This window comes from Psittacula echo (assembly GCF_963264785.1).
Source record: "Psittacula echo genome assembly, chromosome: 20".
Lineage (NCBI taxonomy): Eukaryota > Metazoa > Chordata > Aves > Psittaciformes > Psittacidae > Psittacula > Psittacula echo.
The window spans coordinates 3,875,510-3,902,096 of NC_137756.1; the positions used below are offsets into that span (position 1 = coordinate 3,875,510).

Here is a 26,587-nt window from a genome sequence, read left to right on the forward strand (position 1 = left end):
GCTCATGGCCAGTTGGGGGATGGAGGCTCCTGAGCCAACAGTGCTTGTGTAGGAATCAGCTTCTGTAACTTCCAGGCAGTCTTTGGAACAATTTACTGCTTTTTCTTTTCTCGTTTGGGTTTTGGTTTTTAGTTTGGGGCTTGGTGGGGCTTTTTTTTTCCCCATTTATTTTTATTGTAGGCAGGTTATCGTCTTCCAGAAAGCCTCTCCCTGGAGGAGAGAAGGCTCCGGAGAGACCTTAGAGCAGCTTCCAGTACCTAAAGGGGTGACAAGAAGTCTGGAGAGCCACCCCAAAGAGTGCCTGTGGGGTGGAGGTCAATATTACTGAAGGGGAAGGTGAGGAGGGAGCCTCCAGGATCACAGAGGCTGCTTTAGGGCAGTGAGGGGAAGTCCTCACAGAGGGGATGAGTGCCGAGACTTCACACCACAGACAGACACCTGGTTTGTTCATGTGTTTATTTGGGTAGGAAAAGCACCTTATTCCCATTGCTCATTACAACTGCCAAGGCCACCACCAGTGCCACCACCACCACCTCCCACTGCCACCCTTCAACCATAGCTCCCCATCTTCAAGGCGAAGCCCACCCTGTGCAGGCCTCGGTATCATGCTTGGGGGAGAAGATGCCTTTCCTGGTACAGAAAACAAGGACAAAGAGGAAGCCGTGGCGGTCTCATTGCCCCCAGACCCATCGGCCTCACCGTTACCTCCCGATGCCAGGCAAGTGGCACACTTGTGGTGCAAAGGAGGAGCTGTGGCACTGCTGAATCTGCCTCCAGGGCTTTGTACCCCCCCCATTGATGCTCCTCTGCCAAGGTCTTCCGAAAACCGGGCAGTCCAGAGGCGGTCCCTCTCCTGTGCCAGCAGCAGGGTGTCCCTACACGATGCCCTCACTGCGTTTACTCCTCCATACCACCAGCGCGGTCATCAGCAAGGTGATGAGGATGGGCAGCAGGATGAAGGGGCAGAGGATGCTGTTGGGGGGGTCGTGCAGCGCCCGGCCGGAGGGGGAGCAGTTCCTGAAGTACTGTTTGTGCACGGCCACGAAGAACTCGTCCACCAGCCGGTTGGGCCAGTAGCAGTCGAGCCTGTCTGCGATGAGCGCCGTGCAGTTCGTCAGCTCCCCATAGGTGCTGCAACACAGACAAGGGCACTGCGGTGGCACCAGGGACTAGCACCCTGACAAGAGCACTCCCCCGTAGCATACAAAGTGTTAAATACTTCCTGTTATGGATGTGTTTGTTATATGAGGAGAAGGCTGCGAGCAGACCTCAGAGCAGCCTTCCAGTACCTGAAAGGGGGCTACAGGGATGCTGGAGAGGGACACTTCACTAGGGACTGTAGCGATAGGACAAGGGGTGATGGGTTTAAACAGAAACAGGTGAGATTTAGGTTGGGTATAAGGAAGAAGTTCTTTACTGTGAAGGTGGTGAGGTGCTGACACAGGTGGCTCAAAGAAGTGGCAACATTCAAGGTCAGGTTGGACAGAGCCTTGGGCAACATGGTCTAGTGTGAGGCATCCTGCCCATGGCAGGGGTTTGGAACTAGACAAGCTTTAAGGTCTCTTCCAGCCCAAACCATTCTATGATTCTATAAGTAAATGAAACCAGAATTAATATTTACAGAAATAACTAGAAGCAAGGGTTTGGTTTTTTGGTTTGGTTTGGTTTGGTTTTGCTCATTTTTGCAGAATTTCATGGCCAGACCAGTGCTATCAGAAAATACCACTTGGACCCACATAACCATCTGGCACCTTTAGGGGAAGCCCTTCAGAAAACCCATCCTGAGCTGCCAGCAGCAGAGCAAGCTGCTCTGCCTTCAGTGCAGCCAAAAGGGGACAACAGTGAGTACATCAAATCTACTTCAAATTCTCTCTGAATTGCCCCAAAACAGGGAGGTTGTATCTGAACCAAGAGCATACACTTCTGAAGCTCATCTCTTTGCACTACCTTATTCTGCAGGTCCACAGGACCACAACCCAGCCAACCTCTCACCGGGCAGCACATCCATTTCTTGAGGCTCTGCATAAAACCAACACGTCTACAGAACTGTTTCTTTCCTCGTGCCAATTAGGCCTGATCCTACAGAAGCAGAGCAAACCAAACCCCAGCCAGCCAATTAAAAACCCACCTGGGAGAACAAATACTTTCTAAGCAGCTTCCCAGCTACTTGCCGCCGATTCTGCGTCTCATCAGCAGGGTTTTTGGGCCGGCAGTAGTTGCCTTTGCTGTACCCATTGGCACACGGCAGCGCCGGAGGGAGCCCCCTCATTTAATTAATAGGGCGTCTGGAGCTACTAAAAGCAGCTTCTGCTCAGCATCCCAGTATGCCAGATTACCATTTCCCATCCTCAGCATCCTTAGGAGATCTCGAGAGCTGCAGCATCATCAGGAACCAGAGGGAGAGCGATAACAGAGAAGCTATTTTTAAAACCGAAGGGCCATACAGCAGCTGGCTTAGCCCTTCCCCAGCTCAACCCATGCTTCTGTGTTGATAAATACCAGCTCCCACCATTCAGAGGCAGGGAGCTGGAACTGGATGAGCTTTAAGGTCCCTTCCAACCCAAACCAGTCTGTGACTCTGTGATTTTCTGCCCTTTGCTCACACAAAGACCATAGTAGTTTTATGAACAGCCAACTAAAAGCAAAGCCAAACTCTGCAACATAGCTGAGTGTTTTCATTTCTTCCCCTTTATCTCATAGACCCTTTCCCATCCATAGACATGGGCTGCCAGCCACCCCTCAGGCCATCCCTTGCCAGCTGCATCTCGTGGTGTTCAGACAATGGTCCTGCAAGACTTGGACCACCTTCTGTCCTCACATGCAGAGCACCCAGACACATGGCATGCAGGACCTTCTCCCTACAGATACATTACCAGCTACCTCAGAGGAGTACCAAAGGGATCCATTTGCTGGGATATGGATAAACCAGACTGGTCAGGCCCAGGCTGCTGCTTGCAATGCCTTGTCAGAAGGGATCAAGATCCACTGGAGAGCAGCAGTGTTGACGCCCGGGGCTGAGCATGCTCTTCCCTGCCACAGACACAGTGAACATTCATCCCGGTGCGTCCCCAACGCGGCATCGGTTCTCCCCCTCTCCCCATAAGCAGAGCCACATTTTGATGTCAGCCCCACACTGGCGTGGTCCCTCTGGAAATCCAGCCTGCTCCGATGGTGGAACATTTCGAGGGGTTTTTTCCCTACTCAGAACGGCTTCCCCTTGCCATCCCTAGCCCAGAGCAGGAGAGCGAGGTCCCATCACCACGCTCAGCCAGCCAAAGCTGAGCCAAACTCTGGGAGCTGCAAGGATGATCCCTCTATTTCTGGTGTCCAGAAAGAGATGTAATCCTCAGGCAGAGACTTAAAACTCTCTTTGGAGAGAGGGTAGAGTCAAGCTTTCAGCTTTCAGACAACTCTATGGCTCATTTGCAAGCCTCCATCACCCAAAACATCATCTCCAGCTGAGAAAAGGCACAGACTTTCCAAAACAAACCCTCCAGAGATTATACCCTTGCAAGGAGGAGAAAGGCATTGCCAGCGGGGTGCAGCTGTGACCACCCTGGAGAGGATGGTGAGGACAGAAAGCCAAGTCAGTGCCATCTGGGCATTGCAATGCCTGGCAAAACACTTAGATCATTTTTTGGGGAGGACCTAAGAGATCTGAATGCCACCAACCCCAAATCAGAAGGGGTGGGCAGAGGAACACATGCATCTTGTGTCCTTTCCTCCCTCGCCCCACAGACCAGGGGCTGGCTGTCCTCCCAAACCAGCTGAGCAGGGCCTTATGGCTGGAAGCTGGGGGTTAACCCCAGAGCAGATCCCTGGCTCAGCTTCCACGAAGCTCCATGATGGCCTCGTTCAGTCAGGATAAAAGAGGCCGTAGAGAAGCCACCGGGCCATGGACCTGCACCATGGCATGTCCCCACAGCTCTGTGGAGCAGCCAGAGGGTCTAAGAATGCAACATCTAAGGATGATTGTCCCCAGATTCCCAACCTGCCTGGGAGCAAAAGGAAGCACGTGATTTTAATGCCGCTTGCCAGGGTCTGTGTATAGGAGGTGAAGCCCAAAGCTTACGTGCCATGTGCTATTCGTAACAGCCAAAGCCAAGCTGCAAAACCCGGCTGCCCTCAGAGCAGTTAGTTAAGACGGTATTTGGAACTACAGGATGCAACAGAAGTCTTTCCATCAGGCGCCTCTGCCTCCACAAGAAGCTATTTGAAACCCTTGCCACTTGCAAGGAATGTACAGAAAAAATCCTGGGCAGAGCACTTGGGTTGGTCCAGCTTCCCCCAACCCAGAGCATAGCTTCGAGGAGAAGCATCCGTAAGTCATGCTCCCTTCTCCCAACCAGGCTGGGGCTGCTCTGGGATCTTTCCCGGTGCCAAAACCTGCCTGCAGCCCAGTGACAGCTCCCAAAGGAACAGCAGCTCTCGGGGACTTGCCTGAGCTTTGCGATGGAGGGGCGGAGGGATGCCCATGGCCGGAGGAGTGCTGAGTGTACAGGGTGTCCTTAGGGACGGTCAGCATGTCCCCAGAGACCACCAGACATGGGCAGAGAGATGTCTGCATCCACGTCACCTCCCTCTTCTTCCACCTCTCCTCTCCCTGGCTTTGCCTTGAACAGCAACATCTGAAATTAAAATGCCTGAAAAGACCAGCTTTAATTACTAAAACAAAGATAAAAATTGGGGTTAGTTGGCTGATGTAGGAAGCACTGGGAACAGGGCAGGTTACCCCAAGCCATCCAGAGGCAGTGGGCAGGGAGACCGGCAGCCCGCCCTGAGGGGCACAGCTTTGCTTAGCTCTAAATATTATTTCCCCTACCCAACATGAACTGCAATTAAAACTGTTTTCCTTGTTGCCACGGAAACCGTTTGGATTGAAAGGATGCTGCAGCAGCAGGAGGCCAGGCAGTGCAGGGCCACGTGGGGATGAACGCCCGCAGGCAGACTGGGCTGGGCTGCTGGTGGGCAGCCATCGAGGCCTGATTTACGGTTCGATGGGGTCAGAATGCTTACCCTGCTGTAAATCCTAAGCAGTGCCTCTGGGTTTGTACCACCGAAACCCAGACTGGAATTTGATCTGCCATTTATTCCCTGCCAGCGCCTAGGTGTGAACGGTGTTACACTGCAGAGACTGGCTGGGGTTCACAGGATCACCAGCTCTCCTTTTGCCACGGGTATCAGGATTTTTCCTATCCTCCCCAAGCCCCTTTGCTTCAGAAGGAAAAAAAGGAACCTTACAAACCCCAAAACAACACAAGGCTTTCCTTTTGTGTTGTAAATTAAAAGAAGAAATAGATTTCTTCCTCTGCAAGGCTTCAGGGCAAGCTTGCAGACATGCTAAAGGGATATCCAGCAGGGACTTGGCAACCTGAAGATAAATAAGTAGATAATGAGATAATAAGAGAATGGGTCAATCTGTTTTCTATAAGATAATGGGTAAACAACCCAAAGACACAGAGCGAGCGTACTGACAGCTGTAAGAGCAGCCCCCAGCCAGGGGTAGGAGTGGGACAGGGTACCAGGAGCTGGCAGCATCATCCCTCATTCCTGGTCCTGGCTGCAGCTGTCAGCCTGCACGCTCACACTGGGCAGCTCCTTCCCCACAGGATGAGGGGAAGGCATTCCCAGGAAATCTTTCGGCATGCCACAGGCCAGATATATTTGGAATGAAGGCGCCTGGCTCGGCTGGAGTGACTCCTGCAGCTGCGGCACCGCTCAGCGCAGTGAGCATCTTCCCATCCCACTTACTTCAATGCAAAACCTCCGGCCACAGCGGGCCAGCAAGGCAAAAACTATTTTGCAGGAAAACAAAACCTTTTTTGCAGCAGGGCAAAAACTGCAGGAAAGCTATTGAGAAGTCATCAGCTCCCGCTGGTGCGGGGCGAGTAGCCGGCAGCCCAATCCCCCCTGCAGTCTCAGTGCCACATAGAATCATAGAACCACAGACTCGTTAGTGTTGGAAAGGTACTTAAAATCATTTAGTTCCAATCCCCTGCCACGGGCAGGGACACCTCACCCTGGACCATGTCCCCCAAGGCTCTGTCCAACCTGGCCTTGAACACTGCCACGGATGGAACATTTGCCACTTCTTTGGGCAACCTGTTCCAGTGCCTCAGCATCCTCATAGTACAGGATCTCCTTACATCCAAGCTGAACTTCCCCTGTTTCAGTTTGAACCCGTTACCCCTTGTCCTATCACTACAGTCCCTAATGAAGAGTCCCTCCCCAGCATCCTTGTAGGCCCCCTTCAGATACTGGAAGCTGCTCTGAGGTCTCCACGCAGCCTTCTCTTCTCCAGGCTGAACAGCCCCAAAGTAGCTGTTCTGAGAGAGACCACAGCTAACCTCAAAGCTCAACTGCCATGCTGATGAATCTGGACCTGGAATCAAAACAAGCAAGTTGATCTTCAGGATAATCAGTCATGCACAGCTGAGCTCCCCATCAAAGCAACTCGGCCAACACCACAAAGCAGAGGAGCTCACAGCACACCTCTAGCTAAACAGGCATCTAGCTTTTGAATAAAAGGGTAGCCCTGGAAAACAGAACTCCAGGATGCTCAATCTACATCACCCTTGGGCCAGGGATCCATGGGACAACACCACGGAGGGGCTGGAGAGACCAGCTCAACCCTATCAGTGAGCAACCCAGCAGACACCAGCACACAGGAGCATCTGAAGATCACTCCTCCTTTGGGGAGGAAGAGAAGGAAAGAAACTGGAGAACCCAAGGGAAAACACCTCTCAGCAGTCCTTCCCCCTTCCCAGGAGACAGTGTTCACGGCATCCCATTCCTGAAGCGTGTACAGCTCACACAAGTTTCCCTGCTATATGGGAAGACTTGTACATGAGAAAACATCAACTTTCCCCAAATAAGCACAGATAAGAAAGCCAGCAGAGCTCATTGATGATGGCCCAACCTCAGAGCTGGTGCTTGTCTACATGGTCCAACCTCATCAAACACTCCTGGTCCAGAGAGACCCCTCTGTTACACCTGAAAGCAGCAGTTCCAGTAATGCAAGAGCTCAGTTAATACCTCTGAGGGTAAGATGGGAGGAGGATAATCTGCAGCCTATAAATAGGACCAATAAACCACAATTACAAACTCTGCTGAGACAACTCATTTATTCAGATGTTCCCATCGTGTCATTCTCAATTGAGCAGTAAAGGATGGGACTAACGGGCATTTCCCTGCTAAATGCCATGTAGGAGAAATCACAGCCCCAAACCAGATACTGCTGATGGTACAGGGCCTAGCAGAGGCAAAACCTTCAAACATGGCTCTTTCTTGTTTCAGACAGGTTTCAAGCGTCAAAATTCCTTTGCTGGGGGAAGATACGGGGAGGAAACAGGCTCTAGGACTGCTCCGTTTCTTTGTCTCATGCCTAGGAGAAGCCTAATCTTTCCCCCTAAAGCTGGAGGGTCGACCAGCCAGCCTATGCCACCTCCTACCCACTCCTGCTGGGACATCTCCTAACAGTGCTTTTTCTCCTAAAATCACAGAACCCCAGTCTGGTTTGGGTTGGAAGGGACCTTAAAGCTCATCCAGTTCCAACCCCTGCCACGGGCAGGGACCCCTTCCACTGGAGCAGCTTGCTCCAAGCCCCTGTGTCCAACCTGGCCTTGAACACTGCCAGGGATGGGGCAGCCACAGCTTCTCTGGGCACCCTGGGCCAGCGCCTCAGCACCCTCACAGGGAAGAGCTTCTGCCTAAGAGCTCATTTCAGTCTCCCCTCTGGCAGGTTAAAGCCATTCCCCTTGGCCTGTCCCTACAGGCCCTTGTCCCAAGCCCCTCTGCAGAAGGATTAAAAGGGGATGGCGAGTCCCAAGCACACTCAGATAGCAGGGGTCTTGAGCAAGGTGGCCACCTAAAATTGCTGTCCTTCCAGAGCAGCTTATTTGCAGCAGCAGCTAAGCTATTTCTACCTGATTTTCCCAGTGTCCTGAGGGCACAGGAAGATCAGAGAAATGTCATTGCTTAACTAACCCTGAGCCTTGCTTTCATGTGAGCCAATGGACTCACACAATCAAATTACACACTGCAAGTTTATCAGCATTTCCTGCAAGTGTCTCAAGCATAACAAGTTTAGTGGAAACTATTTAGGAAAAAAAAAACCAAACCAGGACATGGGAGATAAAGAACAAGCTCTTTAATACACCTCTGTTTCCTGTGCAATGGCTTTGCTGAAGGAGGAGATGGAGTGCATCTCACCAGGCTTGCAGATAGGACCAAACCAGAATCAAAAGCAAAGTCCTATCCCTGGGATGCACTCAGCCCCTGCACGGGGACAGCTCTGCTGGGATGGCTCCACGGGTAGGAGTTCATACCCAGCGAGGTGGTTATCCCCTTCTCCTGCCATTCACTGCATCTGGACAACATCTGGATGCTGCCTGCAAAGGAGACATGGGACAGATCCCATGGAGCCCCCAGGGCCCAGGACATTTCTGAGACCAAATGAGATTTCTCAGAACCAGAAAACCTCCTACAGTCTTTCCAATCTCTTTTCTTCTCCTCCATTTTGTCACCAATGAAGGGGAAGGAAAACCCAAACTGTCCTTTTAAAACCTATCTATCTATATATGTATGTTTTCATGCACACACACACATATATATTGTAATTTGGCATAGAAGAAAGGGCCATGAAGCAAGAAATCAACCAAAACCTTACAAAACCTCTGATTTTTGTGCACAACACTCATGGCATGCAGAGACATCCACTCACCGCTTCCACCTGACCTCGATCCCCACTTGTGTCTCAAGCCACTTTGCTTTCCCAGAGGAAGGCCTTAGCACAGTCTTCAAAAAGGGCAAGAAGGAGGACCCGGGTAACTATAGACCGGTCAGCCTCACCTCCATCCCTGGGAAAGTGATGGAACACCTTATCCTTGGTGCCATCTTAAGGCATGTCAAGGATAAGAGGGTTATGAGGGGCAGTCAACATGGCTTTACCAAGGGGAAGTCATGCTTGACCAACCTCCTAGCCTTTTATGAGGAAATAACACGGTGGATGGATGATGGCAGAGCGGTGGATGTGGTCTACCTTGACTTCTGCAAAGCATTTGACACAGTCTCCCACAGCATCCTCATAGCTAAACTGAGGAAGTGTGGCCTGGATGATCAGGTAGTGAGGTGGACTGCGAACTGGCTGAAGGACAGAAGCCAGAGAGTTGTAGTCTATGGGGCAGAGTCCAGTTGGAGGCCTGTATCTAGTGGAGTGCCTCAAGGGTCAGTACTGGGGCCAGTATTATTTAATATATTCATCAATGATTTAGATGAGGGAATTGAGTGTACTGTCAGCAAGTTTGCTGATGACACTAAGCTGGGAGGAGTGGCTGACACGCCAGAAGGCTGTGCTGCCATCCAGCGAGACCTGGACAGGCTGGAGAGTTGGGCAGGGAGAAACTTGATGAAATATAACAAGGGAAAGTGTAGAGTCCTGCATCTGGGCAGGAACAACCCCAGGTTCCAATATAGGTTGGGGAACGACCTGTTAGAGAGTAGTGTAGGGGAGAGGGACCTGGGGGTCCTAGAGGACGGCAGGATGACCATGAGCCAACACTGTGCCCTTGTGGCCAAGAAGGCCAATGGCATCCTGGGGTGTATTAGAAGGGGGGTGGTCAGTAGGTCGAGAGAGGTCCTCCTTCCCCTCTACTCTGCCCTGGTGAGACCGCATCTGGAATATTGTGTCCAGTTCTGGGCCCCTCAGTTCAAGAAGGACAGGGACCTGCTGGAGAGAGTCCAGCGCAGGGCGACAAAGATGATGAAGGGAGTGGAGCATCTCCCTTATGAGGAAAGGCTGAGGGAGCTGGGTCTCTATAGTTTGGAGAAGAGGAGACTGAGGGGTGACCTTATTAGTGTATATAAATATATAAAGGGGGAGTGTCACGAGGATGGAGCCAGGCTCTTCTCAGTGGCAAACAATGATAGGACAAGGGGTAATGGGTATAAACTGGAACACAAGAGGTTCCACTTAAACTTGAGAAGAAACTTCTTCTCAGTGAGGGTGACAGAACACTGGAACAGGCTGCCCAGGGAGGTTGTGGAGTCTCCTTCTCTGGAGACGTTCAAAACCCGCCTGGACACATTCCTGTGTAACCTTATCTAGGTGTTCCTGCTCCGGCAGGGGGATTGGACGAGATGATCTTTTGAGGTCCCTTCCAATCTCTAACATACTGTCATACTGTCATACTGTGATACAACCGCGCTGCACGACGTGGAAAGCCAGCTCAGAGTGGAGTGCGGGCTTCTCAGGCCCTCACCCCAAGACATGGACACCCCTGGCTGGTCTTTGCAACTTCAATCAAAACCATCTCACCAGGAAAATCATTTATGCCATGGCGGTACTGAAAAACTCTGCTCTGCCGATCAGAAATAGGAAAGAGCCAGAACCAAACCAGAGACATACCAAAAAAGCCATCCCAGAGCACCATGTTCCACATATGCAACATCCCTGCTCTCCCTGATGCTGCTGCACTAAGTAGGGCTTCCTTATCACCCTCTTATCCCCACAAGGTTGCCACCAAGTGCTTCACCAGGAGAGCAGACCGCACCTCTGCTTCTCCTACATCATAAATCACTGCTGATTCCCTGACATGGATCATAAACAGGAGGCTCAGCAGAAGGCTGCCAGGCCACACACTGGGCCAGCTTCTCCTTCTAGTTGCTAAGAAAAATCAACACACAACATCTGGAAGCAGCAGGCGAACCAGCAGATCCAGCGGGATGGCCTGGGATTTTCTCACAGGGAGGTCTGAAGGCATCTCAGTGGGTTGTGGGGGCTTCAAGCTGAGTTAAGCCATTAGGGATTGTCTGGAGAACCTGAGTACTGAGGAAAAGAAAAGGAAAACCTCATGGAAAACATGTCCATCGAGCAGTGAGTCACCTGGAGATGTGATGGAGCCATGACAGGGATCCTAATCTACTGCCTTATTAACGCATTGATACCCAGCACATAGCAGGCATCTCCAGTCTTCTATTGAAGCTCCATCACTGGGGTGTGTGGTTTCTTCATATGTACGTAACTGTACTGAGCGAGGCCACCATCCTGATTTCCAAACACTGCTAGGGTGGGCTCCTTGAAAGCCCATTTAATCACAGAATGGCTGAGGTTGGACAGGACATCTGGAGATCCTCCTTGTCTTCTCCAAATGCCTCTGATCAAGGAGGGCCACCTACAGCTGGTTGCTCATGACCGTGTCCAGATGGTTTTTAAACATCTCCAAGGACGGAGACTCCACAGCCTCACTGGGCAACGTGTGCCAGTGCTCAGTCACCCTCACAGTGAAAAAATGTTTCCTGATGTTCAGAGGGCACCTCCTGTGCTTCAGTTTGTGCCCACTGCCTCCGGTCCTGTCAGTGGCCACCACCAAGGACAGCCTGGCTCTGTCCTCTTTGCACCCTCCCTTCAGATATTTATGCACCTTAATAAAATCCCCCGCAGCCTTCTCTTCCCAGGCGGAACAGTGCCAGCTCCCTCAGCCTTTCCTCACAGGAGAGATGCTCCAGACCCTTCATCACCCTCGTGGTCCATTACTGGGCTCTCTCCAGCCTGTCCATGTCTCTCTCGCACTGGTGAGCCCAGGACTGGACCCAGCACTCCAGGGGTGGCCTCACCGGGGCTGAGCAGAGCGGAAAGGTCACTTCCCTTGCTCTGCTTGGAACACTCCTCCCGCAGCCCCGGACACCGTCTGCCTCCTGTGCTGCAAGGACACGTATCTGGCTCGTGTTCAGCCTGCTGACCACCAGGACCTCCAGAGCCTTTTCTGCTGAGCTGCTTTCCAGCTGGACAGCCCCCCAGCATGTCCTGGTGCCTGAGGCTGGTCCTCCCCAGGTGCAGGACTTTGCACTTCCCCGTGTTAAACTTTGTGAGGTTCCCATTTCTCCAGCCTGTTGAGATCCCTCTGGCTAGCAGCATGACTCAATGGCGCGTTACCCACTCCCCACAGCAGCATTGACCCCTGGGTACACACATCCCTGGTTGCTGGCCTCCAATTACTTTGTCCAACCACCACCTCCCTCTGGGCCTGCACTGTTCAGCCATTTTCCAACCCACCTCGCTGTCTGCCCGTCCAGCCCACACTTCATCAGCTTGTCCATGGGAATCTTAGGGCAGATGGTGCCAAAAGCCCCACTGAAGTCCAAGTAGACTGCTCCAAGTCCACTGCTCTCCCCTCCAAGCCCACCTTGTGGTCCCTCCACAAGCAAACAGGATAGAAACAGAGAATCCCAGACTGGTTTGGGTTGGAAGGGACCTTCAAAGCTCATCCAGTTCCAAACCCCCTGCAATGAGCAGGGATATCAAAATTAAAACCCACCACTGACCTCCTTACACCCCAAAATCAAAGATGGGTGCAGGCGGGACAGGAGGGACATTACTTACCCCACGGTCTCATCCCAGTCACACCAGAGCCGTTGCCCGATGCCCTCCATGCTGAGCTGGAACTGCTTCAGGCAGTAGTGCTGGATCATCCAGCCGTAGTCTGCTTCCTGGCACGCTGTCACTGCAATGAAGTGATGGGCTGGAAGACAGACGAGGAGCAAGCGGGGTTAGCCCCTGCCTCCCACCGTGCAGTCCCCACACAGCTTTGCACGCTGAGGGTGTCTGCCAAAGAAAGCAAAGCTGGACGTCATCACATCACACCCCCCGTCAAACAGCTCCTTCCAAACCTCCTTCTGGGGGGTTTATTTCCCTTTTCACATCACTGTGATCCTGCAATATCACCCGCCGTTACCTTCCCAAGTGCTTGACGCTACGTAAATCAATTATTGAAAATACGCCATGTAGGTCATAAATAAGTAAGGATGCAGATTTATTCTCTGCTGATCCCATGACATACATATTAGGACTTTAAACTTCCAGGTTTTTGGTTTGCAAAAAGAGTAAGAGGATGTTAGGGAATAACCCCACAGCTCCCAGGCAGATCCCTGCTGCTGCTGCTGAGCAAAGGACCCCTCAAAAATGAGCTGCATGATGCCACACTTGGAAACAAACATCCAGCTGTGGTGGATGCACTTCTTTACCAGTGCACTTTACTTCACTAGTGCAATGCTGGTAGTGAGTCAAAAGGGAGAAGGACGGTAATGCTACACAGGGAAGCAGGAGCACACTTGAAGGAAATAAACCTTAGGAGAAATGATTTACTGAGCCTGGCTATAAATAAGATCCTGGTCCCAAAGTGCCAGCTAGTGCCTTTGCAGCTCCTGGAGTACATTGTAGGCAGGCATCACATACCAGCTCTATATTTTGCTACACATAAATAACTTTGTGCAAAAAAATAGGGCTTTATTTTGATCTCATTTTTCACCAAAACAGAATTTAGCTATTTATTTAGCAGTCTGCATATGAAAGCCATGGGACATCATCCTGCCCCAGTGATGACCTCCTTGAGCATGCCCTCTGCAGCCACATACATATTCTAGGAGTGCTTAGGGACCAGCATCCCCTGGGAATGGGCAGGAACTCAGCACCCCCTGGGGGTTTGGATGGCAAAGGGTCCCCAGACCCTTGGGTGAGGTTTCTGGGTGGCTGCAGGGCTCCCACGCTGCCTCCCACCATGGCAGCCACTTCAGCCCAGCTGAAAATGAGACAAAGTGAGTTATGAAGCCAAGGAAAGGGAGGTGAGGAGCATTAAACCCTCACTGTTGCAATAATAAACCTGAATTTATTGTAATTGAAAGCTCTCCCCAACTGATGCCACCCAGGGGCTTGCCCTACAACACCTGCATAATACGACCTCAGCCAGAGAATCAGAGAATCAGCTAGGCTGGAAAACACCTTTAAGATCATCAAGTCCAACCAGAGACAAGCCCTGCTCTGAAATGGGAAGGTTTGGGATGCTGAAGCAAAGCCCCAAGGGAGGAAGAGGAGCAGGAGGAAGAGGAAGGTACAATATGCAATCATTTTACTTGAGAGATGGGCTGCAAACCTCAGTGCAGGCAGGCTCAAGGACAATTGATGGCTGGGAGGCTTTTCTCCTCTTCTCATCCCTTCAAATCTGGATGAATCAAGTGAACAAGTGACATGGCTGAGGGAACACCAGCATCTACAGGAGGTTCAGGTGCCACCCCAAGAGGTCACCCTTAGTGAAGACCATGCACTGGAAGGACAAGGGGCCTGCAAACATTATGCCCGTCACACAGCTAAACAGCATGCAGAGAAACTGCCTCCAGCAAATGTTTTCAGTGGGGAGCAGGAGAGAGCTGCATAATGGAAGAGAGGAGGGGAGGGAAGGAAGAGATCACAAACCAGCCAAACGAGCTGCCAAGGGGATGGAGGAGTAAAGGAGGAAATGGAGCCAGGTAGAAATGAGTGAGACACGTGAAATGCAGAGACAAATTGAGGAAGGCAAAGCCACCTTAAGAAGAAAGTGAAGCAGGAGTCAACAGAGCATGGCCAAGCTGCCCTTCACCTGCCTTCGCTCCTCCCCGCTCCCAATTAGCGTGGATGGGCCTAGAGACAAGTCATCACTTGTATACCACAAAAACAACTATCCTTGGAGGTGCCCAAACATTTCCCGATGACCACACAGCTGCTCCTGCAGAACAGACCCAGAGGAAAACACCTTATCAGGCAGCTCCATCTTGGTTGGAGAGAGGAGAAACACTAAGTAAATCATGAGGATGAAGTAACTGAGAACCACAAGCTGGCTGTGATGCCTGCAAAGCCACAAGTACCTGGTAGTCAGCATGGTAACAAGAACAGGAAAAAAAAACCCAAAACCAAAACCCACCCCAACACAAGTGAAAAGAAAACCCCAGGGAGCATTAAGCACTTGTCATTCCAGGAAGCTCAAAAGACGTGCAGGCCTGGGTTGGACGTGCAGGCGTAGGCAGCCAGGAGAGAACTAGCACATGAGCTTTGTCATCTCCAAGCGTGCAACTCGTTCCTGCCTCTTGTCTCAGCTCTGAAGGTCCTTCCAAGGCACCTCACCGTCTCTTTCCCCCATGGGGAATGTTCTCCAGGAGCTCTGCTTTCCCCATATGAGGACTTGCCTTCTTCAGATGGTGACAGCCAAGGCTTGGCTTGGTAACCCCATGGAGCAGTGCAGAGCACGTGCTCCTGGAAGATGTCTCTCCCATACCTACACATGGGGTCTGTCTGCAAACCCTCTCCCCTGAGGAAACCAGATCCATCAGCCAGTGACCAAGACATTTCACAAGGACATTAGACTTTTAATATTGTGAAGGGCTCTTCTGTTTTATACATCAGAAGCAAAGAGCATCCAAGACAAGAAAGGCTCCACAGAGCTTTAAACACTGAGAGGACCGAGCTGGGCACAGCCAGCACAGTTCTTGTTTTCAGCTGGCCAGGGAGAACTGGCTTTAGCTTTAAATGCATATTTTAAGGTCAAAGAGAGCAGAACCCCCTGCCACATCTTCACATGGTCCCCACTAAACACACAGATATTTCATGCTTGCTCCTGGACTTTCCCCAAACCCACATTCATCAACACAGCAGCCTGGGATGGGCTCTGGGTCTGTAACAACAGGGGTGGCGTGGGGGGAAAGCAGGGAGGGATTTTTGTATCTGTCTCCTGGGTCTCATTCCAGAAGGTTTTCCTTCCCCCCTCAGCCCTGCTGATGAAGATGGTGTAAGTCAGCTGCAGTGAGCTGTAAATAACTGAGCTCTGGAGCAGTCACGTCTCTGCACTTAGCAACATCCATTTGTGAAGGCTGTAAGGAGCTGCTGAATAACTGAGCTCCAAAACCTGACTATACCAGGGCTGAGCTGCCTCCCAGAGCTCCCTTTTCATGTGCCCATAGCACTTCCTTTGGAAAAATGGCACTGGGAGCTGCAGGAATGCAGTGGTTCTCTGGGAACATCCCACTGGAGCCATGGGGTATCTCCAAAGCCCTGTTTGGTTTTCAGGTGCCGCCTAGACATAGAGCAGGGGGTTCTGTTCATCTTCCTATGTCTCCTCAGCCTGTGCATCATACAAGTGACACCACCATAAGCCATCCAAACTTTATCCTTGCAACATGTGTGCGCACTGCCTTCTGCGTGCAAAGATGTCTTCTGCTGCAAGGAGGCACCATCTGACATGGTGTTCATCTTGCTCAACGGCCTGCATTGACGGACGCCCTTCGCTGCCAAGAGGAGCACTGACTGCCTGCCAAAAGACGTAACTTCAAGGAACATTAAGTCGCCTCCTCACAGGGAACATCTGGAGAGTGGTGGTGAGGAACTGATTGGAGAGAAGGCTTTTCCAGGCATCCCAGATCCTCTTGGTTGCCCTGAGACTGATGTCCTGGCATGTCCCAGCAAACATCTACCAGAGTTTAGGTAGCTGAAAAACCCCCACATCGCTCATGTATTTCAACAAAACATCGGTGTTGGTCCTGAGTTGTTACAAAAACCTAAGGAAAATAACTGGACTTTTTTCCATTCCACTTCTTATAGCCAAGAGCTCTGGGCTCACAGCTCCAGAAAACAACTTGGTGGACACCACCTCTTCCTTCTCCTCCCGCCACCGTTGCAGAACCTCTCTTGTTGGCCCCCTTCAGGTATATTAATCTAAAGCCTCAGAGGTCTCATTAAATCTCAAAAGATCAGAGATAATTGCAAAGTGACACTCACAGCAGGGCTGGCAATGAACAAGGTACACGTAGCTAAGCCCAAGCACCAGCAAAGCTCTGGGCTCAAAGAACAAACATCCCAATATCTTCTCCTGGGCTTCTCCCAAATGCTGTGAGTCCCTGTGAAATTATTAGCTCTCAGCAAGTCTGAGATGAACTTTTCCATGTGGTTGTTTTGTGGCTTGGACTCAGTTGCAAAATAAAACCCAACAAGAGCTGGAAATCTGGCGCCCATCTGCTGCGTGTGCTTCAAGCCCTGCCTTTGCCACATCCCCATCCACTGGGATGAAATCCTGCACTGGATTCAACCTGTGAGATTAAACAAGGTAAAGCCCAGCTAGACAGATGTGCTGTGTGCTGCCAAACCAGGTACTCAACAGGGAACAATGCTGGGAAGGAGACAGTTGCCTGTGGCTAACCCCAAACTCTGGGAGAGCAGGTTTGGAGTGGGGGGATTTGATAGGCACAGCCCTTGGAAAGCCGCTCTGTACATGCGGAGCACATGTTCTTTAGTCTCAGGACACCTACATTTGCTTTTCAACCCTTCTCTTCGTGTTGGAACCCACACTTACAAACACATCAGCTGAGCCAGTCCCCATCAAGTGCATTTCTCAAGCGGAGTTTCAACCATCAGAGCCACCATGTCCACTGCTAATTAGTAACACAACATAATTAAGCTCCAGTTTTCATCTTCAGCCAGGTGAGCATCTGCTACCCCACAAACGGGCTTGGGCACCCTTGGGAGCATCCGTGGGTTGTGTCAGAGTGAATCCACTCCCAGCACCCCAGTGCTCTGCCCGGACTGAAGCACAAAGCCAAGGGAAGGATCAGACCCAGCCCAAAATGCTTGTGGGAGAATGGGGAAAGGGCATGAAGGCAGAGGATGAGTATGAAAAACATCCCAGTTTGTGGCCAAAAAATGGAAAACTGGGGGAGGGGGGGGGTGTTTGTTGACTCAAAGCCAATAAACCAGCAGATGGTTTTGTGGGGGATGGAGCAAGTGCTCACAGGTCTAAAAATAAACCCACTGCTCCAAGCAGTGCTCACATGTGAATGGCTTGAGCTGGGCTCTGGCTGGTGCCTGCAGACCACTGACATGAGAGCATCACTGCCCCAGGGACCTGCCTCAGCACTGCTCCTACCTGTCCACACCTTCTCCTAAGCCTGACTTTGTGCTTCCCACACAGAGCAGGTTTGGGCAGCTGCTCTGTACATAGCCTCTAGAAGGCATGGTGGTAATTAGAGCCCCAAAGGAGGTACGAGCCTGGCACTGGGTACCAACCTCCTCTACAACTCACCCATCTGAGGAGCACCTTCTGCATCAGCCTGAAGATGCCCGTGGGGTACAGCTCCAGACACAGGGCTTACAAACCAAACCAGCAGGAAACAGGTCGTGCACAAGAAACCTCATGCAGAGAAACAGCAGAGGGACAGGAAGTCACCCACACCGGTTGACGAGAAGCAGAAAGAAAGGCACAACTGCCCCTTACAGCATCTACAGCCTCACGAATCCCCAGGAAGGGTCCAACACCCTCTGCTTAAATATATACCTCCAATGGGGCTGGTTTTGGCTTCAGAGCTTGGTTCACCAGTCAAAAATGAAGCTGGAGTTTAGCAAATATGGGACCCCCTCCAGCTGGAGCTGAGGGATAGCAAAATGCAGATGTTGGGTTTGGGGAACCACGGTGGCTGGCTCAACACTGTGGGAAAGGAGGGAGCTGCCTGCGAACCCCTCCGCTTGCTGACAGCCTGGGATGCGCCCCTGCAGTCAAATGAAACCTCCGAGCCCTGGCAGGGCTATTTCTGTCCTGGTTTTACATGGGGAATGTATTTTTAAAGCCTATCCTCCCTGCCTTGCTGGGTCAGGCTGGGGGCACTGGCACGCACTCCGGGCTGCTGGGATCCAGCAGCTTGGGAATGGTGAGAGGGATGGAGGTGTCCAAACCCTGCAGGCGACTGGGGGGGAGACAAAGACCCATCCCCTTCTCAAGCAGGCTGCGTGAGCCCCCCCAGCCAGCACAGGATCATCCCATCCCAACCCATCCCACGGCACAGACACAGTTGCAAACGCAGCCCCAGCAAGGTCTGCAGATGGAGGGCTCACCCCATGGTTTACCTGTCTGACAGCTTCAGTGCCATGAAGCCACAAAAGCTTTCAAAGGACTTAAGGGCTGCTAAATGAAAAGAGACAGGGCTAGGAAAGCTCAACCATAGGAAACCACACATTCTCCTGAGAAACACGTAAGTGGTTGTGGCTCTGCCCATGCTGCTTTGGGGAGTGAGCTGCAGGAGCTGCTGTCCAGGGCAGAGCATCACCATGGGCTCCCCCAGGTCTGTGTGTTGCATCTCCTCCATTCGAGCTCGCTCCAGAAACAGCCTCCCCAGACCCCACATAAATATTTGCTGGCCAATTCCATTAAACCCCAGCAAAATGAGACCTCTGTGCCAAACAAGCACCATGGAGGGGGGTGCCACAGTGTAAATGCCATGCCACGGCATAAGCAGTAGAGAAGGTCAGTGTAAAACCTTGCTGGACTGGGAGACACCAGATACGTGAATGTAGAATTGGTAGAGAGAGAATCAGCCAGGCTTGGGATGGTCCCATTAGGGACCTGGCCATGTGGAAAGTTCAGGCAGCAGATGTTCCCCAAAATGCCCAGAGAAGCTGTGGCTGCCCCATCCCTGGCAGTGTTCAAGGCCAGGTTGGACACAGGGGCTTGGAGCAAGCTGCTCCAGTGGAAGGGGTCCCTGCCCGTGGCAGGGGTTGGAGCTGGGTGAGCTTTAAGGCTCCTTCTAACACAATTCTGTGATCCTATGATCTTTGGGAATGAAGCACAACATGTGGGTCTGTGGACCTGCCAGCACTGTCCCACTGCTGCTTCCGGAGGAGCATCCGCAGAAATCCTATTTCTGGAAGGACATGGACCATGTGGAGGCAGCGTGATGATGCTCCAGAAACACTTCTGGGGATAAACGCTACCGGGCATGAAGACAGACTTACGATAAAAGGCAGTAAGAGGAGAAGGTCAAAACGGAAACAAGTGGATCACAAATAAGCATCAGCACCAGCTCAGTTGCACACCGGCAGCAAGACACAAGCGCCTTCCCAGCAATTGCAGCAGCTTGTACCAGCACCCATGAACTTCCCAGTTGCCTCAATGCACCTGCAAACAGGGTACACAGAACCAAAGCACTACTGTTGACTACATCCCTACCTATAGGGCTTGGAGCAAGCTGCTCTAGTGGAAGGTGTCCCTGCCCGTGGTGGGGGCTGGAACTGAATGAGCTTTAAGGTCCCTTCCCACCCAGACCAGTCTGGGGTTCCGTGGTAAGAGACAAGCTCCAGTCCCCACTCCCTGGACCCTGCCCCTCGGTCCCAGCTCCACAAGGAGCAGGGCTGCCGCACGCTCCACTGAGCCCAGCAGTCAGTTCCATGGCTTGGTCCCTAATTAGGGCCGCTTTGTGAGCAGTGGGCTAATGAAGCCAGCCAGCACACAGCTCTAGAGTCCTGTGCCCTCATCTCTCTTCCCAGCACCTCCTCACCACATCCTGGCTCCTGCTGCTTGACAAAGGGACCACAGAATAACAGAGACTCCCCTGCTCATCATACCGAGGCAGCTGCTTTCCCATGGGACAAGGGACCTTTGGAGAGAGCCTTTTGGAGAGAGGTTTTTGGAAACAAGAGCCTTTTGGAGAGGGCCATGCTTCTTCATGGGCATTGAGGGGTTCTGCTGCCAGTGATGGGGTCCCTGCACCCAGGGTGGCAGTCTGCCCGCATGGGATGTCACCTGCCTTCCTCTGGTAGTAGGGTGCTGCCCAGCTCCTGCCCTGCTGTCCCATGGGTGGCCCCTGCTCCCACCACAGCCTGAGCAGAAACCCCTACCACCAGCTAACAAATGCACCATCAAATCTGCTGCTTGGAAGTGTCCTGCCTTATCGGGTTAATGAGGCGTTTGCTTAAGAGACAGAAAAAAGCCCCCAGTCAGGCATTGCATTCAGGCTCCTACCTCAGCTTCAACAAAAAATCCACTGGCATTTATTTTTACGCAGCTTATTTTGTGCCCTCTTGTAATGCTTGGGGTAACTATAAAATGATAGCGAAAACTCAAACACCCCCATCCTAGCGAAAACAGAATGACAGCAAAGTATCAGCTCAATAGATACATCGCTTCCTTCACAGGCACAACAGGATGCCAAAACTGAAACCTCAAATATCCTTTTGGGTATATTATGTTCAGTTATATGCAAAATATCTCATTAGTGCTGGCTGGAGAAAAAATCCCCATCTATCTCTATTTTGCCTTGTCTAATAAAATGAAGGGGAATAACCTTTCCAGGAACAGGGATGAAGTCCCCCTTTCCCACAAGAAGATAATAAATCAGATTAAAGGTATTCAGGTTCTTCAGGGAAAAGACAACTCTAGCTCTCCTGAACATCAGGGTGATTAGTTTCCTGAAGTCTTAAGAAACGTGGAAATGTTTTGGGATGGTGTAAGGCTTCCAAAGCACTAAATTACTGCAAGATACAGCGACTCCCAAAAGTATGAAGTGATTGCCTCAACAAGCCCCACAGAAAACTGTTTCCCCAGGCTGTATCCCTGCCACTCTTAGGAGATGCTTGGGCAGCACAGATACTGCTGCACTATGTTAGTCCTCTTCCCAGGTTCGTTTTCTGGAGCACCTACAATGCAACAGCGCAAACAAAGGATAATTTAAGATCATTCTGATAGAGGTTTTCACATAACAGCTCCTATAAGATGCAGAATATGCAAAATAACTCCTGGTACTTTGTATCCCACAGCCCAGTGCAGGATAGTCCAGCTTAGCTGAGTCACAAAGAGTTCACTTTTTGCCCTATAGTATTGCTATTAAATAAGAGTAACTACTAAATACACTGAAATAGGCTGTGCAAAGAGCCAGGACCCTGCTCCAGTTTCTCTCTTCACCTCAGTCTCCCCACATGTGTTAGCAGGCGTTACAGTATGTCCTTGTTATCCATTAGCCAAGCACACTTCCAGGAACAGAACCTAATGTGTCCCTAGATTTGATTCTGTGCAAGGCAAAATGGCAAATACTCTTCTTTCCCCCCCAGAAGAAATCATGTGTTAAGTAAAACAAATTCAAAACCAGCTGAAAAGGGAGGAAGGAGGAAGGAAATCAAAACCCAGGCATGCTGCAAACCAACTGCTGTCTGACTGCAAATCAGGAGAGGGAAAAAAAATCTGTCATGAGCAATTAGTTATAAAGGTAATTGTATCCTTAATGAACAGCAGGCTCGTTTTAAAAATTATTTGCCTTCATTAACCCACTCCTAGCTCAAACCAGGTCTGACCATTAGCACCATCAAATACCCACTTGCTGACCCCCAAGAGCTGAACCAGGGATCCCCATTTAATTCTGGGCACCCATCTTTTGCCAACAGCAGGGGCTGAATGGACGCCAACCCAAGGAGGACAGAGGTTTCCAGCATCATCATCCCAACACCTTAACCCAGCATTAGACTGGTGCTTTAGGGTTATTTTTAAAGCATCACAAAGCACAGCATGCCAAGAGGGGCCAGATGTCAGTCTCAAAGTGGGGCTGGTCTCACTGGATAAAGCCAGGGAGAAACAAGCACCATACTCAAGACTCAAGAATGTTCTGAAGGCAAACACTCTCTTCTCCCACCCCCACGACTATTTTCTTCCTTCAGCTATTTCAGTTGATTGAGGCTATAATAAGAACAGGGAAACTAACACCAAAGTTAAAAGTGCCCGGCACTGGTTGGGAGACAACGCGCTTTCGATCCTGTCGGTTCAGGTTTCAGCGAGTTTGTGTGTGTTAAACGTGAATTATTCTGCTCCATGGGACTATGAACCATTTTACTGAACTACCTTAGAAATAAAAAGAAAAAGCAGTTCCCAGGCAAACGTTATTCACTCCAACAGATTGCCTATAAACACAAACTTAATAAATAAATAAATATATATAAGAATTAACTGTGGAGAAAACCAAACTATCTTGTTGGTGTAGTCCTCACAGGCTGCAAAGAACAACAGCTTGACAGAATACTGTCCATATACACTTTCCAGGCTAAAATCTGTTGCTGAGCCATGTGAGCAGCCCAGGGATAATTAATTTCCCTTTTAACTGAGGTTTCTCGATGCAGTTTTCTCTCCTTCCAGCTGAATAACGTGCAGAGATGGCACTTGTCTGCAACTCACGCACACAGACCACTGTTTTTTCCCAACAAAAGATACCTGAAGGATATGGGGAAGCCTGGAGGGATCGCATCCCGCCCCTGGATCCCAGCATCCCAGCGCTGCCAAGAGGTTTTGACCCAGGCTGCTGTCCGTTTCGCATGCCACTGGGATGCTTTCCCAAGGGGTCAGGCTGTGTGGTTTTACATCCTCAAAAGCTCGAGTTGTAGAAGCTCACAGACAAGGTATTGAAACCATTTAGCAGGTTCATTAGTGGATTTGGTCATAAACAGCAGTGGCTTCAGAAGCAGCATCCATAGCACCACAATGGCGCCCTGGACTTGGACTTCCCTGGTACTCACCTATCGGCAGCAGGAATTTGCCCAGCAAACCCTAGCCATGATTGCATTTTAGAAGGGACAAAGGTATTTAGCTACCTGACCAAGTCGAAACACGCCACATCTCCCCTATAAGCTCCTGTCCCTCAAACCTGGTGCTGCTCCATGATGTTCTCCAGCCTTACTCAGTGCAGGGTCTGTGCCAGTGAGGGCTGTGACCCCTCTCTCTCCCAGTCTGCCTCCAGAGCAGAGCTGTTCCAGCCCTTGCAGCATCTCCACGGCCTCCTTTGGACTTGCTCCAACATCTCCACGTCCCTCTTGTGTTGACTCTGCAGCCAGTTGCAACTCAGTATGATATTAATTGATTTATTAATGTTTTACTGGCCTTATTTGCAATTCTCTCTTAGCTCTTTCAGCAGCACACCTATCTGAAACCCGCAAGCCATCACAGCAGCAGAGCACAGCACTGTGTGCAACCAGAAACAGGCACAGGAAGCGACAGCAAATGCCAGCATGGTGAGCGTCCGTCCCCATGGGATCTCCAGCCACCTGCTAACATGGTTGTGAGTGGCACCACAGCCCTGAAAGAAGCAAGTGTTGCCCAGCCCTTGTCACACCAGCCGCTATCCCTGGGGATGCACACAGGGACACTGGGTGATGCCACTGGCACTTCCCTGCACCACCTCTAGCCAGCGGTGCAGCAGAAGTGCCACTGAAGGGGCTTACCTCTCTATAAACCTATGTGGCTTTCAGCAGAAATAACAGTTTGCCTGTTAACTCCTCCCTGCACAACCCTGACCTGGCTCCTGAGCCATAATCCCACCTCATCCATCATCACTAGCAATAGTGAGTCTCCTCGTGAAACCCAGCCCTCGGGTAACCCGTTACACACCAGAACAAGGCTGCAGAGCAGTGTGGTGCTGATCATCAACTGTTCCCAGTAACAGTGAGCAAGAGTATGGCTCATTCCCTCTTTCTGAGTAGCCAAAATCCAGAAAAAGCTTACTTTTACCTCTAATGGAAGTGGTTACCTTGGGATACAGCTGGATCTCCAGCCTGCTGAATAAGACCAGGGCAGCGGATACCCTGACCATCACTGCTTTTTAGGGACACCGCAGCCAGTTGCAAAGTTACTTTAAGCTTGAGCTTTACAACAAAGGCTTTTCTTGCATGGGAGGAAAGCTCAGCTGATCCTGCCAGGATCTGGATCCCAGCTTTGGTATAGCCAGGAGGTTATGGTGGCAGGGGGACAGCCATTCATAAAGCTCTCAACCACCTGAAAGGGAAGGTGCTTCAGTGACCAGGGAAGCTGTCCAAGAGCATGTCTCACGGCAGTGGCAAGCACGAGCTGGCAGTAAAAACACCAGCACAGGGCTGTAAACCTCATCCTCCCTCCCTGCTCACTGCTTTTCCACAGCCCTGTCTGTGCGTAAAGCAGAAAGGCTCAAACAGGGGAGATTTCTGTTGTTCTGTTTCTTTCTGCAGCAATCCATCCACCACCCAGCACCAATTCAGTAGCTCACACAGAGGCAGACATCCTGCTGATGGGGATGGAAAAGAGCAGCCTGGAGTTATCACCAACTCCTGCTCTCTTCACTTCCCAAAGTTACAGTGTCCAAAACAAGCGAAGGAAGGGGCAGCAAAAGAGGGAAGGAACTGGGAAAACAGAGCTGACAGAAATCCTAACTAAGCAGGAAACTAACTAACTAACTTAGGAAACTAACAGTCCTCGCTGCCAGCAAAATCAGCCACAGGTTTGTGTGTGGGAATGCTCCCTCCTCAGCCAGGGAGGCCGGAGCCTTTCCCTGTAACCAAGCATGGAGAATGTGCTTCATCTAACGGCACAGACTTCTTGTTCCTGGGAATAATCACCAACTAGAGAGTAGTAAATAGATAATTGTGTGGTACCGATAAGACCTTTACATGCAGCATAGCTCAATGCATTATTCACCAGGGCTTGGAGGAGAAAACCAGAGAAGGAAGTGAAAGAATGAGAAATCCAGGCTTCCTCACAGAGCACTTTGATTTCATGGAAGATCAGCGTTAGGGACAAGGGTCTCAGTTCCCCTTTACGTAACCTTAAACAAACACACTTCTTCCATAGAGCACAAATACGTGATCCTTCCAAGCTTTCTGCTGCGGATACATCAGTTACAAGCACTGCACAACCTGTTGCATATGAAATACCGGGAGCATCACCGAAACCCAGGCACACTGCACCCTGAGAAAATAACCAGGCAATGCCAGGATTTCCAACCTGGTTTTTGAGTCGATCACCTGCAAAACCCGGAATGCCCAACCTCAGCTTGCTTGAACAAGCACTCGTAGCTGTGTCCTCTCCCTGCAGCTCAGAAATAGGTAAACAGAGACTCCTAAAGCAGTCTCCTGGTAATTAATTTCCACTTTTGAAACAAATGCCAGAGGATGTCTCCCTGCACAAGCACGCCCCAGTAAAATCTCACCTGCCAAATGGGAAATCCTACACAAAACAGGCTGTATCTGACAGCATCTTCATCTGATATATTTAGAGGCCAAGTGAGATGTTTTATTATGTCCTGGAGCTCTCAAATAATTTCTCCTTTCCGTTTCCACCTGCTTTCCGTGTTGGAGACTTGGCACGTTTCAGGATCGGGTCAGGGGTAAAGCCTGCGAGGAGGCAGCCGGTGTTGCGCACCGTCTCCGCTCGCAGGGCAGAGGCACCGGGGCTTCCAGAGGAGCTTCTCCAGCTGCCCCCCGCCCCACGGTACCGCCGCTCTTCCCGCGTCCCGCCCGGCACCGGTAAGTTTGGAGCCCGGGGGTGCGCAGCTACTTACCCAGCACGAAGCAGAGGAACCGCCGCGGGAGCAGCGCCATCGCCGCTGCGCTCTGTCCCGCACACCTGGCCCCCGGCAGGGAGCGGGGCGGCGGGCGGGATTCTCCCCCAGCGCCGGTCGTGGCTCCGCTCCTCTCCGCTCCCGGTGGCGGCGGGGACATGGGGCGGGCCCGGTCTCCGGCCGCCCCGCCTGGCGCCTGCCCCGCCGGCGCCTCCCGCGGTGCGATGCGGTGCGGTGCTCCGCACCTTGTGCACAGCCCTCGTCTCTCTCGTTTAGTCGAAGCCACGACCGAAGGCAGGTGGCCTCAGCAAGCTTCACCTGGGACCGTCATGCCCGGGGAAGGCAGCGTTAGCTCCATCTCCTCCCGGTGGAACGGGCAGGTGAGTGTCCAGAGCCACGGGACAGGGAACAAAACAAAGTACCCAGAAACCCCTTTTTTCTTAGCCCTCCTTGCAGTTCCACCATAGGAATTTCTGTCTAGCCTCAAGCTGAAAATGCCCCTTTCCTTCTTTTTACAATGTTGAATATGAACATAGAGGAAGCAATGTAGTCTTAGGAGGAAATGTTTAGTGGTTTGTTGGGGTTTTTTTTGCTTGCTTTAACTGAGTGGAAAATCCTGACTGAGCTCATACAGCTCCACCTGCAGCTGGCAACATGGAGTGTTCACTTAGGATATGATTCA

At 51.2% G+C, this 26,587-nt stretch overlaps 1 protein-coding gene across 1 annotated transcript; it reads right to left on the reverse strand.

Annotated features, from left to right (window-relative positions):
• Positions 1–875: 875 nt before the first annotated feature.
• RAMP1 (receptor activity modifying protein 1) lies at positions 876–25,945 on the reverse strand (the record flags this gene model as incomplete). Its single annotated transcript, XM_080632051.1, has 3 exons — positions 876–1,131; positions 12,380–12,518; positions 25,906–25,945. 3 exons carry the CDS (start codon positions 25,943–25,945, stop codon positions 876–878), a joined length of 435 nt encoding a protein of 144 aa, XP_080488177.1.
• Between the last annotated feature and the right edge of the window lie 642 nt (positions 25,946–26,587).